The sequence below is a fragment of the Eschrichtius robustus genome, chromosome 10 (assembly GCF_028021215.1).
Source record: "Eschrichtius robustus isolate mEscRob2 chromosome 10, mEscRob2.pri, whole genome shotgun sequence".
Lineage (NCBI taxonomy): Eukaryota > Metazoa > Chordata > Mammalia > Artiodactyla > Eschrichtiidae > Eschrichtius > Eschrichtius robustus.
The window spans coordinates 24,201,740-24,217,531 of record NC_090833.1 but is presented as its reverse complement, the minus strand read 5'-3'; the positions used below and the strand labels follow the sequence as shown (position 1 = coordinate 24,217,531).

At 45.6% G+C, this 15,792-nt stretch overlaps 1 protein-coding gene across 2 annotated transcripts in view; it reads right to left on the bottom strand.

Moving 5' to 3' along the window:
* Positions 1-15,792, bottom strand: part of EPB41L4B (erythrocyte membrane protein band 4.1 like 4B) — a 146,380-nt gene that overhangs the window by 90,494 nt on the left and 40,094 nt on the right. For both annotated transcript variants that reach the window (XM_068553262.1, XM_068553263.1), the window contains exons 3-5: positions 3,551-3,593; positions 2,618-2,696; positions 615-659 (exon numbers count right to left, since the gene is read on the bottom strand). In XM_068553262.1, coding sequence (XP_068409363.1) covers positions 615-659; positions 2,618-2,696; positions 3,551-3,593 — 167 coding nt within the window. The remainder of the gene's footprint in view (positions 1-614; positions 660-2,617; positions 2,697-3,550; positions 3,594-15,792) is intronic.

The window sequence follows — 15,792 nt, the reverse complement described above, 5'->3', positions numbered from 1 at the left end:
AAATGACACAACTGTAAAAGTTATGACTGCTGAAATCTCATATCCTTAAAATACATACTGCCTGTGAAACCAACCATTTCAGTGCCACTGCTTCCCGTGCTCAACAATCATTGTATAGCCAGAGGCCTGGTATTTAAAAACCATTTTTAAGAGAGGAAAAGGAGATGAGATGAGATGTCTAAACCTCTTTCTACTAGAATCAGAACATAACCTCTTTACATTACTTAAATGCAGATGGTGATGAGTGAGACTTTTGGATATCCAAATACTTGTCAGTGTATACATACTAATAATGTATCTTGCTTGCAGATACGACAAAAGCCGTTATGAATGGGGCAGTGATGTGATCAGGGAGAGAATTATTCCCAGATACACATCACTTAAGATATTAAATGCTCTTGGAAATGCTTCAAGCCATATAGTAATCACTTGAAATAAGATGATGATGACAGCGATACAAGTATTAGACTCACTTTACAATGCCTGGTGTACTTTTTTTGAATTTTGAAAAGGGAACAAGGGTAAAGAGTTAAAAAAAAACACACATGGTGAATTATTTAGAAAATATACTATGATCTATCCTGAGTTAAGAGTTAGAACAAAAACATACTTACTTTCCTGAAAGAATGTCATGCCTGAGTTGTAAAACAAACAGGTACCTGACAAACATATACAAAAGTCAACAGAGGGTAACTTCCCCAGCCGCTTCCACTCCCCAACTTCCCATCACAAATCCCACCCCACACTCAGCCCGGAATTCTGCATTGTAAAAAGGGAGTCCAAGTCAAATGAGAACTTGGGTGGAAGCATCTCCTCCTGTCTCCAGGAAGGCATCCCAGAATCTAGCTAGGAAGATGAGCGCATGTAGGAATTCGCAAGATACTTGGAGGATGGAACATGGAGCACTGCACAGTCCAATGACACCTCCACATGCCCTTGGGGCTCCAGGAGAGAGAGACACACACACACATGCACACGCATGCAGGGCTCACACGCAGCATGCAACGTGTCCAATCCAACAGGCAGGGTAGAGCCACTGCGTTGGGCCCTCAGCCGGCCCACCAGCAGATTCCAGAAAGGCTGCAGCTGACTGTATCAAAAAATGTACAGCTGACTGTAGTTAGCAACCACTGGAGGCTTTTTTTCTGATGCAGTTTAACTGCAGACTCTGCCTTTGAAAAAACAAAGTACACGTGCGCACACACACACACACACACACACACACACACACACACACACACACAGGAAACAAAAATCCTGGAATTGGACGGCAGCTGGTCACAGGGGTAACGGAAAATGGGGAGGAAGGCAGCAAATAACACAAGTGCAGTTCACTGAAGTAAAAGATTAAGTAAGTGTTCTTTTTACCAGGAGGATGTGGGCATCAGAACCACTTACAGTGCTTTGTAAAAACCAAAGCTGCCCACGCTCCACTCCATACCTACAGAATGAGAATCTTACACACAAGAGTGGTCCCCAGGAATCTGATTTGTTCAAAAGCCTCCCGGGTGTTTCTGATTCACAAACCCTGGTTAAGAATCACTGGCTTTGATGACAGCTAGAAGCAGCACACTTCATAAAGGACTCTAAAGAGGAACACTAGGATAATGTCATTTGTTTGAACTTTGAAAACAATGCACACGGTCACTCTCTGTGGAATGGATATAGGACAATGTGGGTGACGGAGACATGTGGGTGGTGGTGAAGGTTCTAGTACATTCCAGAATGTTACTACTTCTGAGAAGTGCTCAACCACCATTAAACTGAGTACCCACATCAAGGAGGACACAATGCTGACGTGGCCAGAACTTCCAATTCCTATAGGAAAACCTAACCACAGAAGCCCCCAGGCCGCTCCCATGGCGGTGGGGGCATGGTGATAAAGTCGGTCTTTAAATAGGGGGTCACCTCCAAGCCAGTGGCCACCACCATGGATCACCCAGAAGCTTACATGTCACCACAACTGTCCATCACAGACAATGACAAGGAGATTCTGGGGACATCAAAAGCAGCAGAAGCCTGAGTAAAGAATCTCACTGATAGAAGGGTGGCTGGAGGGAAAGTCCACACGTAAAATGTTCTTTAAGCCTCTTTTGCTTTGACACTATTTCTGAAGTCTAAGAGACAGGCAAGGGCAGGCACACTATAAAAGAAATTCAGTGGGGCAGAAAGATACCGTGATGGAATTCTAACAACTTTGATATTGTAACAATCAAGGGAATATTTTGCAGTTGCTTAAAAAAATAAGGTGGCAATTTTGGAGGGAGAGATGCTCTTCTAATATTTGCCTTCTCTTTTTCTATCTGAGACAAAACTCAAGTGTCATAGACCAACTAGCCAATTTACCCAAGGTACAACAAAATAGGAACGTGACAAGAAAATAAATTTTTAAATTTTGATTCACTAAGAAAAAGGTCCAGTCAAGCAAAGTGTGGATTTTCAACAGAATACAGAGATAAGCACACACAAAGTGCTAATAACAGTTGCTCAGAATATAAAGACAGCAGATGAAAGAGGCAGCAAACCCACAGTTTAGAAGAGCCATGGATTGTAAGTAAGGCAAGTGCTCTACGGGGTGTGGGTGGGTAGGAGGATCTTGTTTTGCATCTTGTCCTACCTTGTAAACTCTTCACGAAGGTTGTTCGGTTCTGAAGAATAATATTTAACTCGAAAGTGCAAAGCATAAGCAGGTCCAACTAAGCATTTGGAGATGGAAGGTTGAAGATGTTTTTCCCCAATTTTGAAGATCACAGAATGGACAAAAGGAAAAACATGTTAAATCTATTAACATATCCACCACGGACTCTGGGAGGTAACAACGGAACATACAAAGGTAGTAAGTTCTTTTCAATACTAGTTTGGAAAACTAAAATGGACTTACTTTGGTTTTGACAAAGAGAGTTTAGCTAGTAATCTCATTCTGGAAAAAAACCCTCATCATCTAGATGAATTACTAAGAGCTAACCTTTTACTTTCACCCCTGATGGCCAAGATACTCCAAAGTGATACTAACTTTCAACAAAATACTAAGTGGGCTAAAGGAAAGTGACACATAAACAGTCAAGTGTTCTGTAATCTAAAAATACTACGGTAAAAATACCTTAAAAGTATTAAATTTAAAAAAAATTACTCATACATAAACCACATTGAAGAAATCTGGTTACCACAACTATAAAATCAGAGAGCTGGACCAGACTGTCAAAGATCCTTCCTGCTCTCCCATTCTCTGAATCTACTTCATAACTCACGAGAAAATGAATGTCACAGGTATAAAGTCATGTTTCTGAACAGCATATTTATCAGTCCTCATTGGGAGAAGTGTCTGATTTCAAATGAGGGCATAGTCTGTTTTCTAACATCTACTAAAAACTCTTATTCAAATTTTAAATTCTAATATTTAGCCAGCCTTAGGAAATTAAAATTCATCCTTAAAATTGAATCCATTTGAAAATGCTCCCAAGTTCTAATGAAAATGTAATACCTCAAAACATTGGCAAAGGAGTTTACTCTCTGATAAAAGAAGGTAGTCAACTAAATTCTGCTTACTTACGTTTCATCTGCTTTTTTATGGGTTTGGAATGATCCAGCCAGTGCTGAAAGAAAGAAAAAAAATTTTTCTTAGGAATAGTTCATCAGTAAGATTACACAGTCCCTTGGAGTTACCCCGCCCTACAACCCTTAGTAATTAAAACCAGGGATTGTACCAGATCACGAGCTCTTAGGCTGGGGATCTGCAAACAGCTTGGAATGGTATAAAAATACCTGTGCTACATGAAAAGATGCTCAACATCACTAATTATGAGACAAATGCAAATCAGAACCACAACGAGGTATCACCTCACACGGGTCAGAATGGGCATCAACAAAAAGTCTACAAATAATAAATGCTGGGGAGGATAAGGGAAAAGTGAACCCTCATACACTGTTGGTGGGAATGTAAATTGGAGCAGCCACTATGGAGAACAATATGGAGGTCCCTTAAAAAATGAAAAATAGAACCATTTGATCCAGCAATTCTACTCCTGGGTATATATCCAAAAAAACCCGAAAACACTAATTCAAAAAGATACACGCACGTCAATGTTCATAGCAGCACTATTTATAATAGCCAAGCCAAGTGCCCATCAACAGATGACTGGTTTAAGAAGATGTGTGTGTGTGTGTGTGTGTGTTTGTGTATGTATAATAGACTATTACTCGGCCATAAAAAAGAATGAAATACTGCCATTTGCAGCAGCATGGATGGACCTAGAGATTATCATACTAAGTGAAGTAAGTCACAGAAAGACAAATATTACATGATATCACTTATATGTGGAATCTAAAAAATAATACAAATGAATCTATATACAAAATGGAAACAGACTCACAAAAATAGAAAACAAACTTACGGTTACCAAAGGGGGAAGGGGAGAGGGATAAATTAGGAGTTTGGGATTAAACGACAGATGCAAACTACTATACATAAACTAGATAAGCAACAAAGATTTACTGTATAGCAAAGGGAACCATGTTCAATATTTTGTAACAACCTATAATGGAAAATAATCTGAAAAAAAAAATATATATATATATAACTGAATCACTTTGCTGTACACCTGAAACTAACACAACATTATAAATAAACTATACTTCAATTAAAAAAAAGAAAAAATATCTGTGCTTATGCACATTAAGAGCATTTCTCCTGGGGAGAGTTAGCTTTCCAAAGAGGTGCCTAAAATAACCTAACACCCTTTACCTCATTGATCTATAAAGTCCCTTCTAGTCCGTGGAGCCATCAACTGCCTTTTCCTTCTGAGATTTCTCAAGTTACAACCAAGTCTCCGTTAATCTAGTAATGACTACGAGCCCCACCGTCGAAAATCTCTGCTCATACACAGGTCTTGGCATTCTGTCGCCCTAAACTCTAAAATTTAAAATTCATGACCCTTTAAATGACCCACACTGAAGATGGAAAGACAGGAGGGGATTTGCCTGAGAGAATTCTGCTCTGGTCCATGAAGGCATTTCAACTTCCTCTAGTTTTCACCAGAAACACCACTTCAGTCTTACCCATCCAAGGAAATTGCAAAACCATTTCCCTCATATAAACGTTCCTCTGTAACATCCCAGTTGTTGACACTACAGTCCCGAGGAGCCTCAGGAACTTGACTTCCATGGAAAGCAACACTTAGGAACATGAAACTGAGCCCCTCCAGGTGAACACGAGCCCCGAAGGGCAGGGACCACGCACTCAATCATCTTTGAGTTTCCTGTGCCAAACGCAGAGCCTGGCACCCAGCAGGCCCTTATCAGATGCTTGAGAAATAAATAAATGTTCAACACAATTTTTTAAATGAGGCAAATAGGGACCTTCCCATCCCTTTATGTAAATTCCATGCACGTGGAACATCGCTGTTAGGATGTCGGAACAACACAGCCCGGAGCAGGTTTCTCACTAGCTGTTCAAAATCCGAGGCCATTCTGCTGACCGTCAAGATACTTTCAGAAGCAATCTGAACTCTGCACATACTAATAATGAGAAAGGGTGGGACTAAGTGAGTACAGTGCACTCTACCCCTCACCAAAGAGCCCACTCTGACTGTGTGGGAGGAGGGGGATAAGGAAACACAGAAGCAAATAAGAGATGAATTATAATACCATAAGCTGGGAGCAGTGCAATGGGAGACCGTGGGCTCTGTCAACCCCACTCCCCCGCTAGGCAACCATGTGACCGAAGCACCGGATCCCCACAGCCGGATGCCTATCTCAAAGGCTCGTTGACAGGATGCTTTATCCTTTTATAAAGGAATGGGAAATGACCTAAATGTCCATCAACAAAGATGGATTAAAACAATGGCTCCTCCATATAATGAAATACTATTCAGCCTTTAAAACTGATTTAGGCCTGTATTTATTGATGCGGCAAGAGATCCACTGCACAATGTGAGATGGAAATAAAAGCAGGTACGATCCCTTTATAGAAAATTATTATTTCCTATCAACATATGTCCAGAAGAATTTATAGAGGTTATTTCTGAATGTGGGACTGGGAATGACATTTACTGTTTTTCTTTTTTAATTTTCTGCATAGTTTTTTTCCTTTGAACGGGAATATTATTTTCACGGTGGGGGGAGGTGGGCTGGGTTGCCAACTTCCATCATTCATTCATCACTTGCCTATTGGGCAGTTTCTGATGATCAATTTGTATCATTAGAATTAAGTCTCACTGCTGCCCTCAACCAAGCTGGAAATGCTGGACCTTAGCCCCTTGGGAGGACAGATAAAGACTTGATAAACACATAATATTTACTTTCCTGCCAAAGTAAGTATCATGCTAATGGCTTGACTAAACCTGTTCTTCGCCTCACTTTCAAATCAATTTATCCTTAGCAGGCAAGGAAAGTTCTCCCTGCAACCAGCCTTCTAATCTTATTAGCCCCAGAGGCTCAGAGATTAAAGGAGCTTGTCCCATCTCTTTCCCTTCTCAAGTCTCCTTATTGTATTTGGAACAGAACAAACTTCAGCCCACTGTTCCTCTCCCTCTACTGTCAAACTCTAATCTTGATCCAGGCCCAACCTGTGTCGTTTCCTCAGCTGTGGTTTTCAACCCTGGCTGTGTGTTTCAATCACAAATACCCAGGTCCCACCCAAGATCGTTAAACAGAATCTCAGATCGTTAGTATTTTTTAAAGGCTCCCAGTGTGCCCATTAAATATTTAGTGCTGAAGTTTTCCTGCATCCTCTCCTACCCAAGAATATGTCCTAATAATGATCCTGGGGATCTTGAAACATCCACGACCCCTTCTGAAAACTGCTGTCTGAAATCTCAAGCAATTTCAGGGTTTACTAGCCAGATGTCTACAACCCGTGTTAACTGACAGGCAGATCATGGCTAGATGCTCCTCCTGGACAGCAGACGCTTTTCCCTCTGACCACACTGCTAAAGAAGCCCCCCTATCAGGGACTTCCCTGGAGGTCCAGTGGTTAAGACTTCACCTTCCAATGCAGGGGTGTGGGTTCGATCCCTGGGCGGGGAGCTAAGATCCCACATGCCCTGCAGCCAAAAAAAACCCCAAAACATAAGCAATATTGTAACAAATTCAACGACGACTTTAAAAATGGTCCGCATCAAAGAAAAAAAAAAATCTAAAAAAAAAGAAGCCCCCTTATCCATGAGTGCTGGCCTCCATCCTTCCCACCTAGCCACCAGCCACAGAGCCCTGCCCAGAGCAGGACCCGCCAGGACTGAGGCCTGTGAAAAGTTTGGGGCTCACAAAGCCGGGAAAAGAATCAGAAACGGCCCCATTTAAAGAGCTCCTTGACCCTGTGGTGTTCAGATCAGGTTTGCTCATCTGTGTCAGAGGTGATAAGAAACCCAGTCACAAGCCTAAAACAAGAGATGATAAAATCTATCTTGTATCCAAGCAGTCCAAAATGACCCGACTTTTCTTCTTAGCTGTAGGAGCTGACCAGACTCTGATCACTCATGCTTAATCCCACAAGACCACCCTGGGACTTGAAGACGCTGGGGCACTCAGGCCCAATGTGGCATTCAATAAATTATATCCTATACTTGGCTTGAAGCCCTTTTCAGCAGCAGCAGGACCTGTCTTGGATGTTCACCTGCATTCGGCTAAGGACAGCCAGGCCGCCTGTCGGCAGAGGCCAAGGCAAATGGCTCCAGCCCTCTTAACAGACCATTAAACCAGCCACCGGAAACAGACAGGTGCCTTTCTGAGTTCAAAGGGCAAGACATTTAACTCAAACACTCTAACGGGTATTAGGTGGTTTCTGATCTGAATTTCTCATCCAAGTCCATCTGGCAAAACCCTTCCCATAAATTGAGATGTGAGATGATCTGGCAGAGCCCATCTGTTCTGATAGTACATCAGTTCTAGAATTATGACATACATAAGGCTGGTTATAGAATTTAATTGTCTAAAATCTACACAGAAGCACTTGAATCACAATGGCCAGGAGAAGCTCAGGGGTTGAAGAGGGTCTAAAGACTCTGCCTGTACAACCCTGGGCCATCACGTTTGAGTGATGGAACTCACAACTGGCTTTCTAGTACCTCTAGATTTTCTCGGCTTGTAAAAAGTGTCTAGTTTGCATTTAAATTAGAGCTGGAAGGAATCTGAGAGATAATCATATCCAAAGGATGTAAAGAGAGAGAAGAGAATGAACACTTTTGGAGCTTATTGTGTGTGATGTTGTGACTCATAATAAGAAATGTATATTTGGTCTTCGTCAGTTTCTGGCACAAAGCTCCCAAAACCCTTGTAATTTCCCAAGTGGTAACAGCAGTAAAAGTGTCTTAACATTCATAATGAAACCTTTTCAATGACACCTGAGTTTATGTGAATGAGGTGACTTTGGGAAAGCATCTAAGGATGGGGCTTGTTGCCAGGGGAACCAAACACATGATTGATTACAGGGTTAGAACTTTCAGTCCCCCGCCACTTCCCCAACCTCTGGGAAGGGGAGAGGGGCTGGAGGTTGGATCAATCACCAATGGCCGATGATTTAATCAATCATGTCTATGTAATGCAGCCTCCATAAAAACCCAAAAGGACAAGGTTCATAGACCTTCTGGGTTGGTGAACACATGGAGATTTGGGAAGGGCGGCGTGTTCAGAGACGGCATGAAAGCTCCACACCTCCCCACCCCACTATACCTTGCCCTATGCATCTGTTTCAACTGGCTGTTCCCGAGTTACATCCTTTTATAATAAACTGGTAACCTAGTAAGTAAACTGTTCCCCTGATTTCTGCGATTGGCTCCAGCAAATTAAACCCAAGGAGGGGGCCATGGGAAACTCCCATCTACAGCCAGTAGGTCAGAAGCACAGGTGACAGCGTGGACTTGGGATTAGCACCTGAAGTGTGTGTGTATGTGTGGTGCGGGGGTTGGTGGGGAGTCCTGAGGGACTGAGCCCTTAATCCGACACTGTCTTTAGGCAGACAGTGTCAGAATTCATTGCTTGCAGTGTTGGAAAAAACACCCCTTACATTATGTCACATCCATCCCTTTCTCAGGCTTCGAGCAGAGGAGGGTGGCCGTGGAGAGGGCTCCAGGTACCCTAGATCACGGCGCTAATGAGGCAGGATTCTAACTCAGGCTGTGTCAGCATCTGGTGCTCTGGGTCTCCGCACCACACCCCAGCGTGACACACCTTCTCTGCTTACGGGAGGGATCTCTCCTTGTCCTCATTCAGCATGAAGCCCTGTCAACCCATTCACGCCAGCTACTCGAGCTTTCCTTGGGGATTCATTTAAATCAATTGCAGAGACCCCTTCCCTTTATCAATAGCTTCCCATTCAGCGCCAATACCTGCACATGGACAGGAAAACACTCGCTCTGCCAACATTCAGAAGCAGGCTGCTGGGAGGCCTGAGGCATTTGAGCTGTTGCACACGTCTTTGAGAAGGAGGCAGGAGATCAGAGTTCAAGTCCCAGCCCTGCCACTTGCCTGGCGTGTGGCCAGGAGCAAGCCCCCTGCCCCATCCCCTCAGCTTCCTCATCTGTGCACTGAGCGGTCCCCTAACACAAGAATCAACTCAGTGTCCGTGGCAACTGTGATGAACTGTTCAAATGAAAGGAAGGGTTCAAGATGTTCCCTCTGACAGTAACATGTCCCACTACTAGTGTTTATACTCTCCAACCCTAACCCCACATACATCTGAAACGGGAGGAGCCTCGGCAGTGTCCACACAAGTGGCAAATGTGATGACATTCTAGGCACCCAGCAGAGTGAAGCCACAACAGTCCCTCTGGCGTCCACGGAGTCCTTCCAGCAGTCACCGTGTCTGTGTGTCAACCTCCCCTCACAGCCCCGGGCCTCTAATTACCCATCTACCCGATTCCATGCTGCAAAAACCAGACGAAAAACACCTCACAAGTCTGAGACAAAGGCCAAAAACCACCTTTTCTGGATTCCTTGCTGCAAAACGGACCACCATAAAATGCTCCCTTTCGGCGCTGGGAGGGGCTTTGGAAGGGACTGAGGATGGCTACACCTACCCTGTAGAACGCCAGCCCCGAGACGGGGACGGAGACTTCCGCTTGGTGGGGCTACGGTTACGCCAGCCCCAAATCCCTGCCGCTCCTCTGCCTGGCAAAGTCCTCTCATCCTCTGTGGCTGCGGCCCACCCCATGTTCGCCCTTCCCCTCTGACACCCTGATCACCTCATGAGCAACACTCAGCCTCCAGGCTCACAGACGGGAGGACAGTAAACAGGATAGTCTATAACCGTGAGCAGTACAGTCTGAGACTTAACTTTCCAGGTTTCAGGATCTTAACACTGAAATTCTGGGATTGGTTTTTTGTTCCAAGACTCTGAGTCCTAAGATACTTCAAGTACACTAACTGTGGTGGATATTTTATTGGGTAATTTTACATTTATCATAAAAACAACAACAACAAAAAAAACTGAGCCCACAGTTTTCCAAGGGACCACATGTCTGTCTCCCTCACCAGAATGTGGCAGGCGGGGACACTGTCCAGCCTACCTCAGCACCACACAGCTTGCCGCTGAGTAAGCTCCAAGTCAAAGTTTGCTGAATGGCTACTGGCTGAATGTTTTCTTTCTTCGGGTGTGGCTGTGTGTGGGTGGGTGTGATGTTCCCTTGTGTAATAGAATCAGTATAACCCAGTGGAAAGTGCTGGCCTTTGGAATGAGAGACCAGGTTCTGAATCCCGGCTCTGTCCCTTACTTTAACCTTCACAAGGTTTCTAGTGAGCCTCAGCTTCCTCATCTGTGAAACGGGTCTGCTTTATGGCCAGCTTTACAGATCAATGCTGAATGTTAAACGAGAGTTATATGAAGCCTTTAGTTTGATGCCTGCCTCAGAGCTCATCAGAGTAGAAACTCAGTAAACAGCACCTACCAGACCAGTCTAAGAAAGCTGGGTGGGTGCAGGCCAGAGCCCTGGGCTCTCAGAAGAAAGCTTTGATATGTAAAAATAGAACCCCTGCCCCTGCTTTGAGCTGTGCCAAAGTGAGAGCTACAGAGTGGGTTCCTGGATGGCTTTCCTGCTTTGATATGGAAAAGGGAAAGAGGAGGCCCCAGCCCCAACTGCTAAAAATAGGCGATGCAAATAGACTTTGACCTTGCTTCAGGGCTGGGCTGTGCACTATGGAAACCAGGCTTGGCTCTTTGCAGCAAGCTGGGAATATAAGCTGGGGATGCAGACAGCCAAGAGCCCTGGAACCCCCAGCCTTCTGATTTGCATATCAGGGGCTGGGTGGGGATGTCATTCCTTGCAGGAGCCTCAATTATGGGGCAATAAGCCAACGGCCAAGTGGACCATCCCCTTCTGGGCCCCCATCTATTACACCTGCCACCAACTGCTTTGTCCCAGGCCTTTGGGAAAAATCATTGGCTCAGCGAACTTTCCCAGAGGTCTCATCTAAATTGCTAAGGTCTCTCCCACAGACAAGGCAGCCCTGAGGTTCCGGCTAACCTCAGTGCATCACCTCTGGGGGCCGTGATGACTTCTGGTCCCCCCTGGCCTGCCCAGCTGGGAAGAAAAGACCCACACCCATGCTGGATTACAAAACCCTTTCTCTTCCATTAACTCACTGAGTCCTTCAGTTTCCCTCTGAAATGGATGTTACTACATCCACCTTGGTGTTAGGAAAACTGAGGCTCCAGAGTACAGTGTACCGAAAAGAACACTTAAAACCCAAAATCGTAAAACCTGGGTTCGCGCACAAGCTGTGCTACTAGCTAAGTGACTTGCCAAGGTCTAAGGACTTTGGTTTCACCACCCAGAGATGGAGAAATTTGACAAATGGCTCCTAAGGTCCCTTCTGGGGCTAAAGATGAAAGTTCTAGGTTGTATGCCTTGTCACCAATAGTCACCAAGTTAAGAAGAGGAGGACCTAAGTCTTAGGATCTAATCAGAAGGGTTTGTTCATATACACAAATAATGACCCTGAGGCCAAATGAGCTAACTGCCAGGGAGGGCAAAATAAGCTCAGGTTTACATAGAGGAGGAAAAACGTTTTGGGAGTTCAGGACATGCTGCCCAAAGGGCTGTCATCAGAGGTGGTCTTGAAAGATGGCCAGAAGTTTAAATGGGATGAGAAAGGGTGTTCCGGGAGGGGAACCAGCACAAGCAAAGTGCGGGCAGTACCAGACCCAGCCTACAATGAGCCCAGCGTAGATGTCAAACTGATGAGAAGAGGCCTGGGAGCTGTCGCTGCCCCACATCTCTAGGACCCTCAGAGTTCGGCAGATGAGGACCCTACGCCTGCTCTTGTGGGGAAGAAAAGCGCATCATATTCACAGAGCTGCTGCTTGAAAGGCTTTAGCGCCTGCAGAATCTGAGCATCTGCAGGTGTATGGCCTGGGAAGCACGCCCGGATCTCACCGTGAACATCCCTCCTGCTGCACAGGGCCAGGGCACCAGCGGACGGGAAAGCCTGGCAGCCAAGTGAGCAGAGGCTCACAGCAGAGTCTTTCATAATGGAGTCACATCCTTGGCTTTCTGGGAACCCGTGTGGCTGGAAAGCAGTCGCCTGGGGATGAGGGCACGCCACCAGAACAACAGGTACTTGGTTCTAATGGCAGAAATAACGGGTATCTTCTCCTTGACTAGAGAAGATTTGTGGGGCAGACACGCCTGCCTCTCCTTTAGACTCAGAATCACTGGACATTAGACCTAGAAGAGCTCTTGGGAGAACAGGTCCAAGAACCCCATTTTAGGGATTTCCCTAGCAGTCCAGTGGTTAAGATTCCACGCTTCCACTGCAGGGGGCGCGGGTTCGATCCTTGGTCAGGGAACTAAGATCCCACATGCTGCCTAGGGTGGTCAAAAGAAAAAAAAGAGGGGCTTCCCTGGTGGCGCAGTGGTTAAGAATCCACCTGTCAATGCAGGGGACACAGGTTCAGTCCCTGGTCCGGGAAGATCCCACGTGCCACGGAGCAACTAAGCCTGTGCGCCACAACTACTAAGCCTGCGCTCTAGAGCCTGAGAGCCACAACTACTGAAGCCCGCAGGCCTAGAGCCCGTGCTCTGAAAGAGAAGCCACCGCAATGAGAAGCCTGCGCACGGCAACGAAGAGTAGCCCCCGCTCGCCGCAACTAGAGAAAGCCCGCGCAGCAATGAAGACCCAACACAGCCAAAAATAAGCAAATAAGTAAATAAATAAAAGAACCCCATTTTACAGATGAGGAAACTGAGCCCAGGGGAGAAAAGGTGGCTTATCTAAAGCCCATCAAATGAGTTGGGGCAGAACCAGGAGTAAGGTCCAGGTCTGACTCAGTCCAGAGCCACAGACAATCTGAAGCCAAAAATACCACACATGTTAGGACAACAGGAGAAGGCAGAATAGAGGAGAGTTTCCGGGATGAGGAGGGCTGGCAAGTGTCAGATGCTGGGGACAGCAAGGAGAACTCTAAACTCAGCACCCAGGAAGCAACCGGAAATGGAACTCTGATGCAGGTGTAGTGAGTAAATGCTGGAGAAACAGGCAAACTCCCTTAAAACAAAGTAGTAAAAAGGGTGGACAGAGAGAAAAAAGAAACTTTGAGATGCAGGGAAGAAAACTCAAGGTGTTTCGGCTAAATGACTCAGTCTTCTCAGTAGGTGGCAAGGCCAACCATGAGACCAGTCTTTGTGGGAACTGGACTATGGGTCTGTGATCCAGAGTCAGAGGGGAACCCCGGGGCATTCCAGAGTTGGGATTAACCCCCAGAGTCCATTGGGGGTTAATGAGGCTCCAAGAACAGCTCGGGGGCTTGGACTCTGCTGAACCTGTGATCTGTGATTTGTGCTGGTGCCAAAACGCACAGCCCGTGGCTCTCCAGCAACGCCTGGCAGCCCAGGAGAAGCAGCAGAGGGAGCATATGGGCCTGCGTGCGTGTCAAAGGGAGGCCAGGGGACAGTCACGGGAGCAGGAGAATCAAAGGGCAAGTGGGGACACAGGTGAGACAGCTGAGCTTCGCCAGGCCGGGAGGAAGGAGAGAGTAGGAGGAGTTTTCGTGGGCCAAGGCCACATGTAGAAGAACTGGAAGAACGCCATCACAGGACGTTGTCATGGGATGAGAAATGACACAATTCTGGATCTTGGAGTGATTGGGGTGGTGACAGGACCAGAAATGCATCTGTGTGAGGTTTGCTCAAATGAAGCTTCAGTGAGAGGAAACCATGTCTGGAATGTTTAGAGGGGTCAGCAATTTGAGTTCTGAGGTTGCCCAGGGAAGAGAAAAACAGGCACCAGAGGCCTTGAAGGATGGGAAGGAGAGCGCTGAGGTCAGAGGGCACAGCACTGGGTACTCCAACCTCAAAGGAAGCAGAACTGCATGGGGGAGGGGACAGGGAAAAGCTGGTCTGCCCTCCCCAGGGCCACAGTGGCCAGAGTGAGAGTCTCCGGCTCACAGGAAGGAATCAGGACCACGAACTCAAGGAGGCAGCTGGGGTGTTCGTGGCAACAGTCAGGGGGGTGGGGGAGTGGGCTGTCAGCAGACAGGAGGTCCTGAAGGTGGAGAGGAAGTCAGTGGTGCAGAGGGGGCATCCAGTGGGAGCAGAGGGGAGTGTCTGCCCAGCAGGCACTGTAGCCCGGGCGCACTTAAGTCCTGGCTCCACCCCATCACCGCAGACTGAGCATCACAGTAACCATCTCAGGCAGACCCAATTTCCAGGCATCGACTTTGAGCATCTCCTTACAACCGTCATGGGTAGCCCCCAGGAAGTCTCTAAAAAGTGTCTTTCAGGGAGAAAGGCTTAGTCACAGATGAGGAGCTCCAGGTCTCAGCTCAAACACCTCCTACCAGGGAACTCACCCTTTCATACTCTGTCTAAAAAATAGCGCCGCCCCTTACTCTGTCTGTTCCCTCACCCTCCCTTTACTTTGTCTAACGCCTCACTCTGCTTTATTTTTCTTAACACTTATTACCACCTGTCATGTTACATAGGTATTACATACATCCACTGCATTATCCACTGCTTGGAACAGGACCCAGTGCATAACAGGCACTTAATAAATACTTTTAGATTGCTGAATAAATTCTCTTTGAAACCCAAAGCTAGATTTTGTTGGGAAGGGAGACCCTGAAGTCTTTCCTGCTTTTTAAAAGAACAAAGCTGGAGGTATCACATTCCTTGATTTCAAGCTATACTACAAAGCTACAGTAATCTAAACAGTATGGTACAGACACAAAAACAGACACATAGGTCAATGGAACAGAATAGAGAGCCCAGAAATGAACCCACATTTATATGATCAATTAATCAATGACAAAGGAGGCAAGAATATACAATGTGGCAAAGACAGTCTCTTCAATAAATGGTGTTGTAAGATCTGGACAGCTACATGCAGAAGAATCAAATTGGACTTCTATCTCACACTATGCACAAAAATAAATTCAAAATAGATTAAAGACTTAAATGTAAGACCTGAAACCATAAAACTTCTAGAAGAAAACATAGGCAGTATGCTCTTTGACAGTAGTCTTAGTCATATTTTTTGGATATGTCTCCTCAGGCAAGGGAAACAAAAGCAAAAATAAACAAATGGGACAACACCAAACTAAAAAGCTTTTGCACAGTGAAGACAACTATCAGCAAAATGAAAATGCCGCCTACTGACCAGGAGAAAATCTTTGCAAGCGATACATCTGATAAGGGGTTAATATCCAAAATATACAAAGACCTCATACAACTCAACATTAAAAAACCCAAACAATCCTATTTAAAAATGGGCAGAGGATCTGAATAGACATTTTCCCAAAGCAGACATACAGATGGCCAACAGAAACATGAGAAGATGCTCAACATCACTAACCATCAGGTAAAC